Raw genomic sequence first — 18,055 nt, 5'->3', positions numbered from 1 at the left:
TTTTTCTTTATCATTTTCTCTGGCAATGCGTATTGCCTATTGCTGCTCAGCAGAAAGAGGATCCCTTCTCCATCAGGACCCATGGTTGTTGCTATCGGTATGAAAGCCTACACCTTGGGAGGCGTCATTCTGAGGAATAAAAGGTTTATGGGAAGGGGAGGAAGACTATCCAATCCTGAGTTACTCACCTGAGCCCTAGCCTACCACACAAATGGCCCAGGAGTTTCACCACACACTTCTTCCTTCCAGACCTCTATTCCTAACCTGTGTACCAAAGGGAGAAACTCTTTTCCTTTTTATAATCCATACCCTGTCTCAAAATGTGTACATGTGTGTCATACTGTAGAATCCTATAGATAAGAAAGTGTGGGCTTTAGGTGATACACTGTTTGCTGCTAGAACAGGTCAAAGCAGAATATTAAATAGCCAGTGTATCACTTAGGTTAGAACCTCAGCTGTCTCTGCAGACAGGGAAAGGTGGAAGGCAATGGACATGTAAGAGGGAATGTGGAAACAGGAGGGAGAAATCTCTGAAATATAAAGGATGGAAAAAACACTTCACATGCAAGATAATCAAACTCAGTAGATTCATTTCAGGGCAGTGAAAATGATAAAATATATCTCCTACAATCCATGAATGATAATAATATAAAGAAATGATAGAAATCAAGAAAGCTTCCTAGTATGTAAGGACTTCTAGATAAAATTCTGAAATGAAATTATTAAAGGAATGTTTATGAAGACATGGAAAATAATATGTAACTATTAAATACTAAGATAGGATCTCTGAAGACCCAAAATGCCAAAATAATAAAAATGTATCTATTTAAAGGACTCATTAAAGTGGGTACAATATAGAGTAGGAGCTACAAACTAGGTAAGAGCACACTACAAACCATAGTAACATCACAGAGTCCCGCATCAGAAGCACAAGATGCAGAGGTACTGCAACAAACTGGAGCATAAACCAAGCAAAAATGAGCAGCATTATTGAAGAATGTTCATCCAGGGCTGCTTTCTTACACAAATGCACATGTACATGTATGTTCACAGAATGTAAATCTGTTAGAAAGCTACCTCCTAATTTCTCAATGCAAATTACTCCAAACACCAGTGAAACCTGTCTGGAAACTAAATTTTTCCTTAAAGGCCACCACAATCCTTCCCATAAGCACAGTATTCAGCATTTACAAATGTGAGCTATTAACTTAAACCCATGTCCTTTAGGTTGACCAGCTGTATAAACAAGGGCAATGTCTGCTCGACCTACTTTACAGATTTGAAGATCAGGTGACATAGTTCCTTAAGAGCATTCTGTTTATTCTGAATTCCACTGGCATTCCATTAGCACTATCTGTAAATTCTATTACCTCTCTGATAGCATTATCTTAACATCAGGAAAGCATCTGGAAAAAGCTCAAATCACGTCCTTGTAAGTGAAATAAAGAAACTGATGTGGAATGATGGTGCAATATGAGTGGACTCTTGTCTGATTGAACCATAACTAAACGTCACAAGAATGACTCACAGCTAATTTGACATTTTCTGACCTGCCATTTGATAATCATACCTGTTCTTTCTCTTGCATTCCTTTTCTTCATTTGATATTTTGCCTTTCTGCATAACACCACCCAGCACACATAGTTTATTATCTTTTTTTTTTTTTTTTTTTTTTTTTTACTGAACTATAAATACCCAAAGACAGGGATACTTGTCTATTTTACTCACTCCTACATAATGAGTGCCTAAAGAAGCATTTTTTCTATACTTGGTACTCAACAAATACTATCACAGACCCATTACGGGTGGCACACACACATAATCCTAGCAGTCAAAGGGCTGAGGCAGGAGGATTAGAAGTTCTAAACCATCATGATGTGGTAAGGGTCTGTCTCAAAAAAAATTGAAAAGCAACAAAAATAACACATAAACGAAGAGATGAAGAATCTATGCCTAAACTAAGCCTGACCTAATACTTTTTTTTTTTTTTTTTTTACCAAATATTAGTAGTAGTATGGATTAAGAAATGATGAGTAAAATTGCAGAAGACCCAGGCAGGATTCAAGAGGAAAGGCAATTGAAATTACTTGTTTAAATAGAGTTTTAAATTGCCTAAATAAATTGGGATATTGGACTGCATATAAGTAGTTCTTATTACACAGAGAAAATGTGAAATCGTGCTTTCATTGTCCCAAATCCAATCTCTCATGTTCCCATGATATAAGGCCAGGGAATGGCTTTCTTTCTATAAACCTTGCTTCAGTTTTACCTGCAACTAAGGGTCTCTACTCATAGTCAAACACTCTCTGATCACCCTGTTTAAGGAGCCACCAAGGGTCACTACTGTCTAAACTGTGTTTCTTAGGGGCACAGCTCTCTTTGGTGCCATTAGGACAGTCAAGTGTTAGCAACATAAACTGTATGGAACATAAAGCCAAATACACTGAACTGTCTTGTCCTTCATTAAGAGCTTGCTAACTCAGTGGTGTTGTACCATATACTTCTCCATCCAGCCTGGTATGTTAAAAATATAGGTTCATGAGCCAAGCAGATTGACTTTGCAGCCTGTTTCTTCACTAAGAGCGATGAGATCTTGGTGAAGCTGTCATTCTTATACCTGTTTCTGAATCTCAGAAATGGGAACTAAAAATGCCAGGCCATTTCTGGGAAGCCTAAACACAATCATCTTTATTGAGTGGTGCACCTGGATGCCTGACAATGACTCTAAGACTTACGAGATGCTGTCGGCATTATTGCTCTGTGTCACGTTTTTTTGTACTGTTCAGAAAGGCAGAACAGCTTCTCCAAGGGCATAACCAATTTGTTAGCAGAGCATGATACACATTTCATGGTTATATACCCCAATGAAAAGGATGGTGATTACAGGATTTGTAAGCCTTTCACATTCTTTAAGCATGAGTCTCTATGTTGGCATATTTATACCTTCTAAGACATGACCTCATTTACAGGAAGTTGTGCTTTTGCCAGGAAGTTTTCAGTTGGGGTTATGCTCTGCTTCATCTGATCAAGAGATAGGTCGTGTAGAAGCTTCTTGTGAATCTGCCCCACACTGAGTGACCATCCTAATGGAGAATGGTCTAAGGTATGATGAAGAAGCAACTGACCTTGAAGCCAGACATCCAGAGAAGTAACCTGCTTTAACTTACTACTAAAGTCAGGTTCTTTCAAACTCATATATTCATTGATCCATCTCTAAAATAAAATGAGCTGGGTGTAGTGGCACATGCCTTTAATCCCAGCCCCCGGGAGGCAGAAGCAGGCAGTAAGTTTAAAACCAACATGGTCTACATAGTGAGTTCCAGGACAACCAAAGCTACATAGTGAGATTCTGTCTCTAAAAACCAAAAGGTAAGTAAATAAAAACATAATGCTATTTATGATGTATCATAAAAATTTGAGGATTAAGCCAATAAAATAAATTATCTAGGCTTTTGTAAACCATAAATAATCAATGGCTACATCTCCACCTCTATGAGGACATTTTACCTTTATAAATTTGAGGAGAGAGAGCAAATTAACTGCCATGCTGCACATGTAGAGTTCAGAAGACCACCTCAGTTGCTAAAACACACTTTCCACTTTGAGACTGGGTTTCTTTGTTTTATGCCAATGTATACACAGGCTACTGGGACCTGAATGTCCAGGGGTCTCCTGTTTCCATCCCATTTTGCCACAGAAACTCTGGGATTATAGACAACACTACTGCCATTTGCTACAAACTGGGCATTCAAACTCAGATCCTCACACCCATGAGTAGCAAGCACTTTAGCCACTGAGACATCTCCCCAGAATTGAAAAAATATTTTAAAAAGTGTTTTAAAGTAGACAAATGACCCACAAATTAACAAGAAAAAAAAGGTTATTTTCTCTCAAAACTACAAAAGGAGACCTCCAGTGAAGCAAGGACATGCCCAATGCACTAGATGTCCCCACTTGGATTTAAAAGGGTCTGATATAGAATGTCAAGAAACATTCTTTTTTTTTTTTTTTTAAGGAAGAGCTGTGTATCTCAAATAATGCATCTGAGTGGTTAATTGGTTCTACACATTTCCTAGACATCCTTCTCAGACATGCGAAAGATCTGATTAACGTAGTCCTTTTGTAACTAAGAAATATTTCATGGGATCGAGGATGAGTTCTGTAATGCACATTTAAACATCAAACATGAAGTCTTCTACATGGCCGCTGCCTGACAAATATTTCTTATCACAGTATAGCTGAAGTTTTAGGGCCAGGTCCTCAAACCATGCAGTTTAGAAAAAAAGCATATTGCTCAATAGTAATGGTAAAGGAAGGGTTCTTAATTTTACTTTTATGTTGAAACTCTAATGCTCAGCCAAATGCCACAGAAGTGGCCAGGTAGTATACTGATTCTAAAGATGTACTCTGTCTTCCCATCTTGCCTATTTCCATGGGGTAGGAACTCTCCTCCTACACCTTTTTTTTCTTTTTCTTTTCTTTTTTTTTTTTTTTTTTTTTTTTAGCTCTGTAAATACATCAATATTTTCCCCAATATAGAAAAACATGGCCTTCTCTCCTCACCAAGGGTGGTTGTTCTTTCAGTTTCCGGAGTTTCTGTCTCAGTTTTCTGTGAGCCTCCCGGAATTTACTGTCCAGGGCTGGGGAAAGGGTATCCACAAGCCCCAAAATCATGTAGCTCTGCATCATGTCCCTGTGGATACAAAATTCCCAATCTAAAGCTAAAGCTTCTAAACATGCCCAAATGATTAATCCCTTCGATAACCCACCCTGCTATATTTGTAGCCAGCCCTTTCTTCATTTTATTTACAAGAGTAACTACCATATATGCAAAACCATCAAGAACAGTTTTTCTTGGTTTGGATTTGGGAGTGACAGAAGAACGAAGTGAAGAGGCTGCCTTGTGAAGTTACACGGAGAAGACTTGATTCATCTTTTTCCATAACCAGAAAACCTCAGTTCATTTGAAGGTAGGTTCCTAAGTACAACAAAACCATTTGTGGCTTGCCTTGGTCCTGCTGGCCTCTGTTTTTCAGGGCACAGATATAAAACTGCTGAAGCCACATGATTGGTGCTTCCACCCCTCCCCCCACTAAAGTATTTCTATGACTGCCCCTCAGGTGCTATAAAGAAGGACTTGGGTTCATGCCTTTCAGAGTTGGGCTTCCTCCATTTTCTATAGTGCAGGAGCTCCTTACAGGCTGATGATGGTACATTCCTGGCAGACACCTCATCTTGTCTCGCCCCTATATCCTTCATTTCATATACCATATGCTCCCCACAGCCTTACATAATTCTTAGGGTTTGTTTGTTTGTTTGGTTGGTTGGTTGGTTTTATTGAGACAAGGTTTTTGGTGTATCCTTGGCTGTCTTGGACTTGCTTTGTAGACCAAGCTGGCCTCGAACTCATATCATAGAGATCCACCTGGCTCTGCCTCAAAGAGATCTGGGATTAGAGGTGTTCCCCACCTTGCCCAGGTTAATTCTTCGTTTTTATGTTTCCTTTTGTGCCACCCACCCAACCTTTCTTTATCCCCCCCCCATGTTGAAGGTGCCTCTCACTCAAGGTGTCCCCGATACCTCACTCTCCTTCCATGCCCAACATCTGTCCAACTCCACCTGGGCAAACCTGCTTGTCAGTAGCTCTTCTTCTATCAGTTGTGACATGTTTCTCAAGTAGTCTAGGTCATGGACCACAAGGGTCTGGGAGGGACTCAAAGACATCGGTGTGAATGTTGCTTGTAAGCAGGACAACCAGTCGATGGCTGGGGCCATTTCCTTAGAGAAAGGACACAAAACTGAGGAGGAGGAAAAGATGTCAATAGAAACAGTAAAGAAAGGGAATGAGGAAGGAGGGGGTCTGCTGGGGGAAGGCCTGGAGAAGACTAGAGTGAAGGACAAACTGAAAGGAAAGGGAGGGGCCAACAAGATGGTTCAATGGTTACAGGAACTTGCCACCAAGCCTGACCACCTGAATTGAGTCTCCCAGCCCATATGATAGAAGGCAAGAACCAAACTCCCGGAAACTGGTCTCTGGCTTCCATGTTCATATGTTGGCATGTTCCTGCCCAGTGTCTCACAGAATAAATAAATACATACATGGTTTTAAATTTTCTTTGGTTTTGCAAGACAGAGTTTCTCTGTGTAGCGTTGGCCGTTCTGAACCAGGCTGGCCTCGAATTCACAGAGATCTGTCTGCCTCTGCCTCCCTGATGGCTGGGATTAATTATAGTAGAAGAAAGAAGACAGAAGGGAGAAAGTTTTTGAAAAGCCATCAAGCACAGAGTCCCCAGGCCCTCAGTTCCAGGCACCTGCAGTTGATTGATAGTGGCCACATGAAAGAGCTTGTCTTGTGCCCGCTGTCGCTCTAGCGGCCTCAGAAACCTGGACAGCCGTGAGGCAAAGAAGACGGACCAGGAGACATGTTGTTGCACTTTCTGGGGGTCGCCCCCCAGTAAATTTCCCAGCCGAACCAGGTAAGTCACATATTCCCGCAGGATCTAGAGGAGGGCAACCTTAGTCACAGAAGCTAGAAGCCTTTCCCGTAGGGTGGGCGAGTGTGTTGCATGGTGGTGTCTTACCTCGGCATAGACCTTCTGTTCCTGATCTTGCTGGAGAGGAATGTCAAACTCCGGCTGGTCTATCTGGACACAAGAGAGACTGGAGAGAAGTGGGCATATAGGGGATGGAGAGGGTAGGCATGGGTAGGTAGGGGAGGTACCATTGAAGAAGGGAAGATGAGAACAAGGAAATGAGAGCGGTGATAGAATGAACAAAGAAAGACAGGTGCCGGGAAAAGTCTATGCATGAAAATAAGCTTGTCAGCAACAGAGGGACACACAGATTTGTTTAGAGAAAGCTATTGCTGGGGCCAGTGTAGATCCGTAGTCAAGGATGTGAGACACCCGTGTCAGGTACACAAATTAAAAAGTAGTTACACTCAGTTGCAAGATGCATTTTTTTTTTCAAGACAGGGTTTCTCTGTGTAGTCTTGGCTGTCCTGGACTCAGTTTGTAGACCAGGCTGGCCTTAAACCCACAGAGATCCACCTGCCTCTGCCTCTGCCTGCTTGAGTGCTGGAATTACAGGTGTGCACTACCATGCCTGGCTCAGATGCACATTTTAAAACATTCTTTTAAAACATGATTAATGCAGAAAAATCCATCATGAATTTTTAAAAAATAAGTTCTAGAGTGTCAGGAGCTCGTGGCATGGTTTCACAGTTAGTTACTCTTAGTTGCCTATTGCAGATGAGGCTTTTGATGCAAATCCTAACACCAAATTCCACAGTGTATTTTATTTCATTTTAAAATCATAATTTTTTAAAAGAGCTGCAAGGTTTGCTCACTTTTGAAAAAAAATCTATTTGCAGAATTACAAACAAATGAAAATGATAGTTTGTTCATCATACATTTCGTATTAATTTATATTTTAAAAAAGCATTCATATTTAATATCCCACTCCCACTCCAATACTCCAATCCCACTGACGTATATACTTTTCTTCCACCTTTAAAAAAAAAAAAGAAACCTTTCAAATGACCTCTTAATAGCATTTTATACCCAAAGTTAAGAGAGACAGAAAGGCATCCTTACTTATTGTCTTAGTTTCTTTATTATCCTCCTGAACTCCAATCACAATCTCTGCCCACTTTTACAAGTGTGTGTGTGTGTGTGTGTGCATCAGAGAGAGAGAGAGAGAGAGAGAGAGAGAGAGAGACTAGCTGCATGTTTCCAGTGGTGTCTTCTTGGTCTCTACCCTGTTTGTGAGGGAATCTCTGGACTCCATAAGTTCCTTTCTCCTGTAGTTCCACCTTGTCCTTTGTGATCTCACCCATCGTGGTCTACCTTCCATCTCCATGATCCCTCTTCTGTTCCTCTTGCTTCAGCACCTCGTGGGCTCCTCTGAAGTCCACCCTCTCTGGCTAAGTTTACTCTATAAAAGGCTAGCCAGAATGTTGTGGACTAAGTGACTCTATGTTTCCTCCAACTCCTTTATTATCTACCACAGAAACCTTGGAAAGTCTCTGGGGCCATCAAAAAAGTGTTGAAACTGACCATGTTCTCACACTCCACTCTTACTTTCCATTTTTGCTATTATCCATCAAACTCAAATATGTTAAGTTGGTTCAAATATGTTAATCTGATTCCACTTGAGTGCTACAGGGTCATGATAATATCTGAGAGGATTCAGAAGCTTCTCTCCACCTCTCCCCCTGCCTCATGTGTCAATAGTTAACAGTTCTCCCTGACTTTCTGAGCCAACAATACCGAAGCCCAGTCTCATCTTTTCATTTCTACTTTTCCTTCCCACTGCACTTCCAGGCCAGTCTCACACTGACCCTGTGCAGGATCTATAGCACTCCAAATACTTTCCTTAGCTCAGAACTTCCCTGTAGCCTCCCCCTTTCTCTTTCTTTCTTCCTTCCTCCCTCCCTCCCTCCCTTCCTTCCTTCCTTCCTTCCTTCCTTCCTTCCTTCCTTCCTTCCTTTGTTTTTTCTTTCTTTCTTTTTCTTTCTTAAATCTTTGTTTTGTTTTGTTTTGTTTTGTTTTGTTTTGTTTTGTTTTGTTTTGTTTTAAGACAGGGTTTCTTTCTCTGTGTAGCCTTGGCTGTTCTGGACTCACTTTGTAGATCAGGCTGGCTCCCTGTGCAACTCCTCCCACCCCTTTTGTTTTTATTTGAGAGAAGGTTTCTTTGTGTAGCCTTGGTTGTCCTGTGCTCACTTTGTAGACCAGGCTGGCCTTGAACTCACAAAGAGCTGGAGGCCTGTGTCAGCTTCTCAGAGTGCTGGGATTACAGGCCTGCGCCACTGTGCCCAGCTTCTTGTTACCCATTTATGGGGTCTTTTAGCTTCATTTTCTTTTCACCAGGATAATTAGCCATGCCCCAAGCCTCCACTGATGTCCTCTCTAAATCTGTTCTTCAGCATTTCAGATTTTAGTTAATTCCACCAAAGCATAATAGTTAAATTTATGAATGCACATATTAGAGCCAGATCTTAGAACCTTATATTGATGGCCATGTCTTTTTGAATAATCACTCTATATGAAGCTATGGAATTCAGAGACAAATATAGAACACTCCAGTGCTTATCACAGCAATGATAGCTTCATTATTTATTTATTTATAAGCACAACTAGTAGTGGCCACTAGTTGCTGAGAACTCTGTGGTGGGCACAGGCTTTGAGAGTATTAAGTGCTGAGAGCATTAAATGGATGACAGAGGAACTTTACCTAAATTGTAACCAGTGTGTCAAAGAAGGCTTATTGACAGAGCCTCTCAAAGCTAACACCCAGAAACACTAGGAGTCTTTCAAGGTTGTTACAGGCAAGAAAGCACCATATGCAGGGAGAAGAGGAAAATTTTTGGCATTACATGTGAGTCAGCAGAATGTAAGAGTTTAAGGGGGAGACAGAATGTAACAAAAGATAAGTGTAGGGGTCAGATTACAAACTTGCAATGCTTTGTAAAGGATTAGGGGGCATGTCTAGATGACTGAGTGATATTTAAATGACAGGCTTTTAGCGATTAAGTTTAGAAAGGTGTCTTAGGGAAAATGAACAGTAAATAAGAGGAAGGCAATTCTGGAGACAGGATGACTAGTGAATCGGTCCAGGATTTGCAATAAAGAAAGCAGAATTTTTTTTTTTTCTGCACCCTTTACAGAGCTGGCCCTCTTTTCCCACCTAATAGCCCTGATCCTTGTAGTACTAATTTTCCTTTAAGATAGGGTCATTCTTGTCATTGCATCTGTGTCTAATCTCCCAGCCCTAAATATCTTTTGCAAGCAATGATAGCCTAGAGCAACTCAGGTGCATCTGTGGTTTATCCAGTTTATGCCTCACCTGGATGATTGGTTTGTGTGGAGGGGTCGGATGAGGTTGCAGAGAGGCTCTGAAGAATGGGAAGTAGCCATACTGACTCATCAGAAGCCTCAGAGTTTGGTTGAAGTCCAAGGAAGTCCAGTTGCCAGAGATATGCCAGCCTCCAAGCTTTGAAGAGGAGAAACAGAAATGAACCTAGGGATCCATCAGATCCAGCCCCAAATGTGTTCACCTTTCCCTCTTCACATACACTAGTTTCTAGTTTCTGAGCCCTGTGCTGCCTCTTGGTCTTGTACTTTTGTACTTCTCTGATCTCAAATCTTAATTCATCAGAGTATTTTCACTTATATCTCCCTCCTAGAACTTGGAATCCCTAAGAAAGCATCCTACATCCTAGAAAATCATGGTAGCCATTAAGCATGCATTGGTGATATGAATTACTTAGTTGGAAAATTTGACACCCTAATATTTCTCACCTCATCAAGAACTTGTTTAAGTGGACCCACCCCTGAAGCTTCAATGGCATCTGTGTCCATACAGGAGTTATAGAACTGAAAGGCTTTCTCCTGCCCAGATCCTAGGTTCCAGGACCCTGGGGTCTCTAGAAAGGAAACACAAAATTGAATGAGTTGATACTGGTAGGAGGGCAAAAAGGAGATGGGAACTTCATATGGATGTCACAAAACTTCCTCATTGGAATATAGAAGAGGATCAAACTGAGATAAATGAGAGGAGCTTTCAGTTTTTAACAGCTCAGCTTGACAACAGTATAGATGAGCAGTGATATGGAGGGCAGATGCAAAGATGATAAGGACAATAAAGAAAATAGAAAGGGAAACAAGAAATAAAAGAAGTAGAAGAAAAGAAAAAGACTAAGAGGAAGCAGCATGTGAATAAAGAGGAATGTCAGGTAGTAGCAAAAGGCAGTAGCAAGAAGGAGGCTTTCTATACTTGTGTAGAATTTAGAATTATCAAGGTCACTTGAGATTCAGTTGTCTACTTTCTCAGAGACGCTGCCAACCTAGGTCCTCACCCAATAGTCTCCACAGTTGGCTCTTGTTCTCTTCTGTAAGAGCCTGAAAATAATTACTGGTCCCATTGGCTTTTTGGCAGACAAAACTGAAAAAGTCGGTGCAGGGGGCCACACTTCTGTTTCCAGAGGCCTTGTAATGAGACAAGAGTTCCAAACACACAGGTGTTTCACAAGGACCTGTGAAACAAAAGCTCGGAGTTAGAAAAGACAAGCAAACTGAACAAGGGCTCCCCCCAGGGGCTGGCAAAGGACTCTGAATGAGGCACAAAGGAGGGACAAAGGTAAGAAAAAGCACTCCTTGACTGATGGCATGCTATGGGATTCAAGGAGAAAGTATTCTAGATCCTCAGGGACCATGAAGCTGGGAGCAGGTAAGTGGTAGGGCTGGAGCCTCAGGGGTCTGGACCAGGGCATATGAGGGAGGGCTGCTTAGGTCAGGTCTGCTTGAGGATCTTCCTTACGAGGACCACAGTTCTGGAAGATGTACACGCAAAGCACAGAAGAACCAAGGAGCAGGCCACAGAGCAGGACTGCAGTCAGCACCCGTCTGCCTCTTTTCCACTGCAGTCTCCATTCAGGGGGGGGTCCCTCTGCTGCAGAACTCTAGTGGGGGAACCGAAGAGAAAAAAATCAAGACAAAGAACTTTGCGATGGACAGATACAAGATAATGGGAGAGGGAATGGTACGGGGTGAAGAAGTTACTGTTATTGTCCTTTGTACAGCAGTAATTCTGCTTATTCTCCCTAAAAGCCCACCCTCTTTAGACTTTCCCGTACATGATACAGCAATTCATTTGCAAAAAGGATTGCACAAGATTAGTAGAACTTTACAGCCAGAAGAGATGACTCCAACATCCTGGCAGAGGCTACTTACCTCCTGGTTCGAGGGAGGACGCATTCTACTGGCTTGTCTCTGTCCCCTCAACACTCCCCCACTCTGTCCTCCTCCTGAAGTGAGTGGAGGAAGGAGGAGGAGAGAGAAGCTGGTTCTGAAAGGAAGGTTATATTAAAAACAGATTTGTCAAGCCTCTCCGACCCTACCCTTCCCCACATTTTCATCTCAAGGCAATTCCCCAAATGATCCACTTTCCTGGGTGTTCAAGTTTCCCCATCTTTCCTCAACACCTCCCGTGCCTTTCCTTCTATCTGGATGCTTTATATCCCCTCCTCTCCAGCGTGTGTTGGGGGACAGTATATTTGCACATATCCACCCTAAGCCTCACACTAGGGTCTGGCTCCAAAACGGGATGGTTTTCCAAGACACTTGCCATCTGCCTGTGCTTCTCTCTGGCTCCCAGAATCTTCCCTGGTTCTGCTCCAGATGTTTTCAGAAAATGACCCCCCTTCTGCCCCCACTCCAGTCCCTGTGGCCCTGGAGAAGGGGCACCTCTTCCACTCTGTCCCTCTGTCCCCAAATGTGTACTGTTGGCCTCTGGGTGGAGCGTGCTTATCAGTAAGGGAACACTCAGGCCTCTCCTCCTCCTTTATCTGAGCTTCTCAGAGGGAAGAGGGAGGAGTCTTTGTTCAGCAAGCAATCTTGCCCTTGGTCTGCTTCATGCATTTGGCTTTGTAACTTTGTTTCTTAAAGCGTCTTTATTACTAGACTATCCTTTTCTGCTTTCCTTTCTTTTCTGATTGAAATCTCTTTGCTGTTTCAGCTCTTGAGTCAAAAGCCACTTGCCAGGAGAGCCTCACGTTCCCAAGCCCATTGAACACCGCTCCCAAGCATGCCTCATTGCTTCACTTTGTGAGCCATGGACCTGCTTGTAGTCAGAGCCACACATTAAAAAGACCAACTAACTAGTGGACTCTAATCTGCTAATTATTAGCTTTGTAACAACAAACAAGCTCTCAGGAAGGTAAGCAAGTTTAATCATCTGGAAAATGAAGGTAACAGTTTCCCACGCCTCCCTCACAGGGTCTCATATCTGCTATAAAAGAATAAAGCACATTTGAGTCTCTTTCTTTCCTTTATATTATATTATGATGACAATTCTACTCTTCATCTCCTTATTGGTTGAAAACGTTTTGTGGCAGGCATGGTATTTTTTTTTCCTTTACACTCTCTCAAGATGCTTCACAAATGTTAGTAGGAATGAATGGATTTTAAGCCTAAACGCCTCTTCCCACATCACCCTGAGCCCTCATCAGCAGTACCAGCAAAGCAAGCACATTTCTGTTCCCTGAGTCCTCATCATAGGCAAAATGGGATGTATTAGGATAGCTAAGCTAATGGCATGTATCAGCAGTCTGGATTCACCGAAGGGACATGGATGTATCAGTGTGTGTGTGTAATTTGAAAAGTAAAACAAAACTAGAGTGTCACGTGGGCCATGCTGTAGAACCAAGTCATGGAAAAATGTCTAGACTTCATGCAATAAACAGCAAGATATGGGGAAAAACGAGATTTTTGAGGAAAGGTGAGACAAGATAAAATAGCGTTTGAGAAAGAACGATGGATGGATTGAACAACAACAAAAACAGAAGGCAGGACCCACCCTGCCACTGTGCTGTGATGAAGTAAGATCTGGCCAATGAAAAGAACACAGAAAAGATTACACAAGAAAATAGTCATGGAATCTGATTTTAGGGCAACAAATTTATGAAAGTATCACAGATAATCTTCATTGTGGTCTTGGATGGCTAGGAGAATGGTGAGGCCAAAAATGGAAGTGGAATTTTGGTTAAAGGTGAGAATAATAAAGGAAAATTGATACTTCAGGATATCGAAGTCCAGAGTCCAGAGCCCAGCAAGATAGCTAGTAGGTGCCATCTTTTATGCAAGCCTGATAACCTGAATTCAATCCCCAGAACCCCTGGGAGGACACAATTGACTCCCATAGGCTGCCTTTGGGAGCTGGAGAATTAGCTCAATGGTTAAGAGAACATACTTAAGAGTGGTTAAGAGGGCCTGACTTCTGTTCTCAGCACCCATATTGGCTGGCTCACAACTCCCTATAACTTCTTCACCAGAAAATCTAGGATTCCCTTGTAGCCTCCATGAGCACCTGAACTCACATGCGGGAGCACATGTATGTATTCATGCGCTCATACACGTTCATGCATATACATGCACACTCACACACAATTGAAAAATATGAAAAATAATGTCCTCTGACTTCCACAATACCATATGACACATGGGTACACACAGACACACACGCATATGTGCACGCACACATATACACATGTTAAAGGGTCTGTTCTGCTCTAGTATACAGCAACGGTGCAGTCCTTTCTCGGGATGTCTGAAGCTCTGTATCCCTGAACACTCATACTTTCCCTGTACTCACATTCTCCCTATTTGCTAAAGCCAATCCTTTTAGTTGGTGATTCTCTAGAAAAAATTATTACAGGGACAGTTTAGATTAGGAGAGTGTAAGTTAGTGTCTGGTGCCTTCAGCAGCATCATGGTGCTGATATGTGAGAGTAAATTGAAGAAGCCATGTGCTGTGTGACATTAGCCCTGTGGACAGCCTCCATAGCCTGAACTTAGGTTCTGTCCTTGTTGGTGAAATTGAGCCGGTAATCATGATGGCACGGTAACTACCACAATGGAAACTGGGTTCACCCCTCCCTATCAAGATGCTATTGATGGTAGAGCAGCCACTGTTCCTGGAGCTGCCTCAGGAGTGAGGCCTCCTTATCTGCCCTGTCCTGCTCTGGGTGACTCATCACCAGCACAGCTGTGCCCAACGCACTCCTGGAGCTGGGCAATGAGAAGAGAGAGCTGAGCACACACCTCATGAAGCACTCGTGTTTCTCTCTGCGGACAGTGCTGCCCAACGCTTTAATTCCTTTCTACCACTGATGCTAATTCCAAGGTCTTTTCCCATTAGCAGAAAGTAGCAATTATGATGAAGATAGTACCTGCCGTCTACAGGGCACACCTTGTGGGTGGAGTGAGTAGAACAGTTCAGCCATACATATTTTTCTATGTCTTCACAGCAATTCTATGGGAAAAGATAAGAGCTATCGGCTATTGATAACTTTTTTTTTTTTCCGATGAGAGCGGAGGCATATAGAAGCATATATGCCTCCACTTGTCCATAGCTATAAAATCAACAATTAACCAGGATGAGGAACTGAGCAAAAGCCTTAACAATTGAGCCTCTCTGCAGTAAACTTGGTTTTGTGAGCAGTTTAGTCAAATTCTTGTTTTGGTCTTCATTTTGGAACTGGCTGTCAGTGCCTTGTGCTATTATATTTTGATCTGAGATGGAGGTGGTGATCTGCATTCTCCAAAACGTTTTGTTTTCCATGCTCATGCTCTAGCCCAGGGCATAGGGTGACCTGAGCAAGCTCTCCAATGCTAATCTACATCTCGGCCATATTCTTCAGTTTTTAAATTTTTTTCCTGTGTGTGTAGCATATGTGCATGTTCATGTGCAAATATATACTGAGACCATATACTGAGACCATATACTGAGACCATATACTGAGACCATATACTGAGACCATATCACGTGTCTTTCCCTCTTGCATGTGTGTGTGTGTGTGTGTGTGTGTGTGTGTGTGTGTGTACTTGCTTCAAGACAGTACACACTTATGTAGCTATGACTGTCACTCACAGCTGGCGAAAAGTGTCTTGTGAAATCGCTTAGCTGGTAAATAGATAGACTTTTAAAATATTTTAATTTCATGTTCATATTCTTTGATAAATACATTATTAGAGCAATATTACATTTAAGCACCCATTTCAATTAAATGAGTAAGTATATTTAGAATATAATAAGCCATATTTGATCACACATGTGTCCCTCTAATCCCAGTACTTAGGTACTGAAGACAGGAAAATTATGAGTTCAAGGCCAGCCTCATCTAGTGAGTCTCTGCCGTCACCTCACACACACACACACACACACACACATATGTCAATATATATGTGTATAAGTATATATATGTACATATATATATATATAGAGAGAGAGAGAGAGAGAAAATGAGAGTTTGTTTTTTGGTATGGGAAAACATTAAATTTTCAAAAGTTGAAAATATAAAATATGTACAGACACATCTCAGAAGGAAGATCTCTTTCCTATTTTATTATTTCTTCATTCATATCACCAATCTTTTTTTTAATTCAATAGCTAAGACAGTACTTTGGAAGTAGGAAATTCTAATAACTTTTGTCAATTCAACATATAACTCCTCAACAAGAGTTTGCATAAGAGTTTTCTAAGACCACCATCTTAGTCAACACTGACCATGATTGCAATGCTTTATGGTACAAAACGAGCATTCATTCACATGTTCAGAGCTCTGCGTGTAAACTCATGCTTTTCTGAGCTCTGCTGTGGTCTGTGCTGCCGGCTTTATTCTAAGGGGTTTAAATCCAGGCCAGCAGCTCATGCAGGCTTGTCTCACATGTGCTTTTCTGGGCTCAGCTTCTGAGGTATGGAGCTGAGGTTTAGCAGGTCATGTCTCCCCCATCAAAAAAAAAAAAAAAAAAAAAAAATCACAGTGGTAAAGAGTTAAGACAAAGCATTTAAATTTTTACAGCTAAGGTTTCATCACGTCTACCAACATGGCCAAATGCAAGGTCAACAAACCAGAACTGTAGTTTCCATATAGCAAGAAAGCAAGGTAAAAGAATACTTGCTAATTAAGGAACAGAATAGTATCACCATACTCATTTTATTAAAAACCTCATAAACTCCTCAGTGAGTATAAGGGACTTACTTAGTCATTTTGTTTAACAACATAAAAATTCATTTCTATATGAAACCATCAAATCTGAAATGGCAAGAACCAGATGGGATCATCCTTTTATGAGGAAAATGTTGCAAAAATACATTATCTGATGAATGATGAGCCCGTTTCATGTGCTCTAGGCCTGTAGCACGCCTCAGAGTACACAGTAGAGCAGCATGGCCTCACCTTTAAATGTTTAAACTATTTTACCTACTTACGGTCAAGATGCTGTTAGTTCTCGCACAGGATTTTTATCTAAGACTCATCATTTTTTTATTTTAAAAATTTAGGTAAATCTGTGTGTATGATGTGCAAGTGATGTGTATGTGCCTGTTTGTGCATGTGAGCATGTGTGTGCCATAGCATGCGTACAGAGGCTAGAGGACATTCTCGGAGGTTTGTCTTCTCATTCCATCTTATTTGAGACAGGCTCTTGTGTTGTTCCCTGTGTCATACACCAGACTAGCTGGTCCCCAAGCTTCTGGGATGGTCCTGTCTCCAGCTCTCATTCCTCTGTGGCCGTGCTGGGGTTGTAGTCATGTGTTCCCCATCCATCCTTTTGACATGTCTTTGGAAAATCCCAAACTCTAGTCCCCATGCATGTATGGCAAGTGCTTTATCTACCAGGCCATCTCCTCAGCAACATTTCATATGATCTTTGATAGTGCTATTTATTTCCGGCTCTTGTCATCTCTTTGTATATGCCCCAGCTACACACTCACACTAACACGGGACGTGAACTCTTCTTAGCTACATTTGCACACTTAGACCCTTCACTTCTGAAAGACCAAGATAAAGTGCTACAGTCAGCCTCATACTCACTCTATTGTTTCACTTATTAGTTAATGAATCGGTAAACATTAATTACTTTTTGAGGCAGGCTCTTGCTATGCAGCACAGCCAATCCTTTGAATTTTATTTTTCCTGGGTTAGCCTTTTGAATGATAAGATTACAGGGATAGGATACTATGCCCAGCTTAATTTTATTTATTTTAAAGCTTTGAGAATGTCATGCATTGCATTTTGAACACTTCTTCCCTTCCACTATCTCCTCCCAACTCTATGCTGCATTTCCATACACACCCAACTTTGTGTTCTGTTCTAATAACTTTCAGACATCCTTGAGTTCCTTTGGTGCTTCTTATATACTCTTAGGTGTGTGGCCATCCACTGGGGTTGACAGACTTAGCAAGAGCCACAGCCTTAAGGAAAACTGATCTTCCGTTTTCACCAGTTAATAATTGTCAGTAGCTTCTCGGTTAAAGATGGGACTTTTTGTTTACCTTCCTGCTTACTCCATGATGGAATTCTATCTGGCTTGAGCTTGCACAAGTCTTATCCATACTGTCACAACCACTGTGAATTCTTATATGCAGCTGCTCTGTTTTTCCTGGAAAATGCAATTTTTCTGGAATCGTCCACTTCCTCTGGCTCTTACTGTGTTTCAGTTTTCTCTTCTGCAATGATCACTATGTCCTGGGAGAATGGAATGAGGCATAGTAG

The 18,055-nt window shown here is 41.6% G+C and overlaps 1 protein-coding gene across 1 annotated transcript in view; it reads right to left on the bottom strand.

The window, feature by feature from the left end:
- Kel (Kell metallo-endopeptidase (Kell blood group)) overlaps window positions 1-18,055 on the bottom strand; it is a 71,088-nt gene that overhangs the window by 4,679 nt on the left and 48,354 nt on the right. The window contains exons 2-9 of the mRNA XM_055598323.1: window positions 11,320-11,461; window positions 10,859-11,035; window positions 10,302-10,426; window positions 9,847-9,993; window positions 6,582-6,644; window positions 6,312-6,500; window positions 5,630-5,778; window positions 4,564-4,693 (exon numbers count right to left, since the gene is read on the bottom strand). Of these exons, the coding sequence (XP_055454298.1) occupies window positions 4,564-4,693; window positions 5,630-5,778; window positions 6,312-6,500; window positions 6,582-6,644; window positions 9,847-9,993; window positions 10,302-10,426; window positions 10,859-11,035; window positions 11,320-11,461 (1,122 nt within the window). The remainder of the gene's footprint in view (window positions 1-4,563; window positions 4,694-5,629; window positions 5,779-6,311; window positions 6,501-6,581; window positions 6,645-9,846; window positions 9,994-10,301; window positions 10,427-10,858; window positions 11,036-11,319; window positions 11,462-18,055) is intronic.

Source organism: Psammomys obesus, unplaced genomic scaffold, assembly GCF_907164565.1.
Source record: "Psammomys obesus unplaced genomic scaffold, mPsaObe1.curated_primary_1811, whole genome shotgun sequence".
In the NCBI taxonomy this organism is placed as follows: domain Eukaryota; kingdom Metazoa; phylum Chordata; class Mammalia; order Rodentia; family Muridae; genus Psammomys; species Psammomys obesus.
This window is presented reverse-complemented; position numbering and strand designations above follow the sequence as displayed.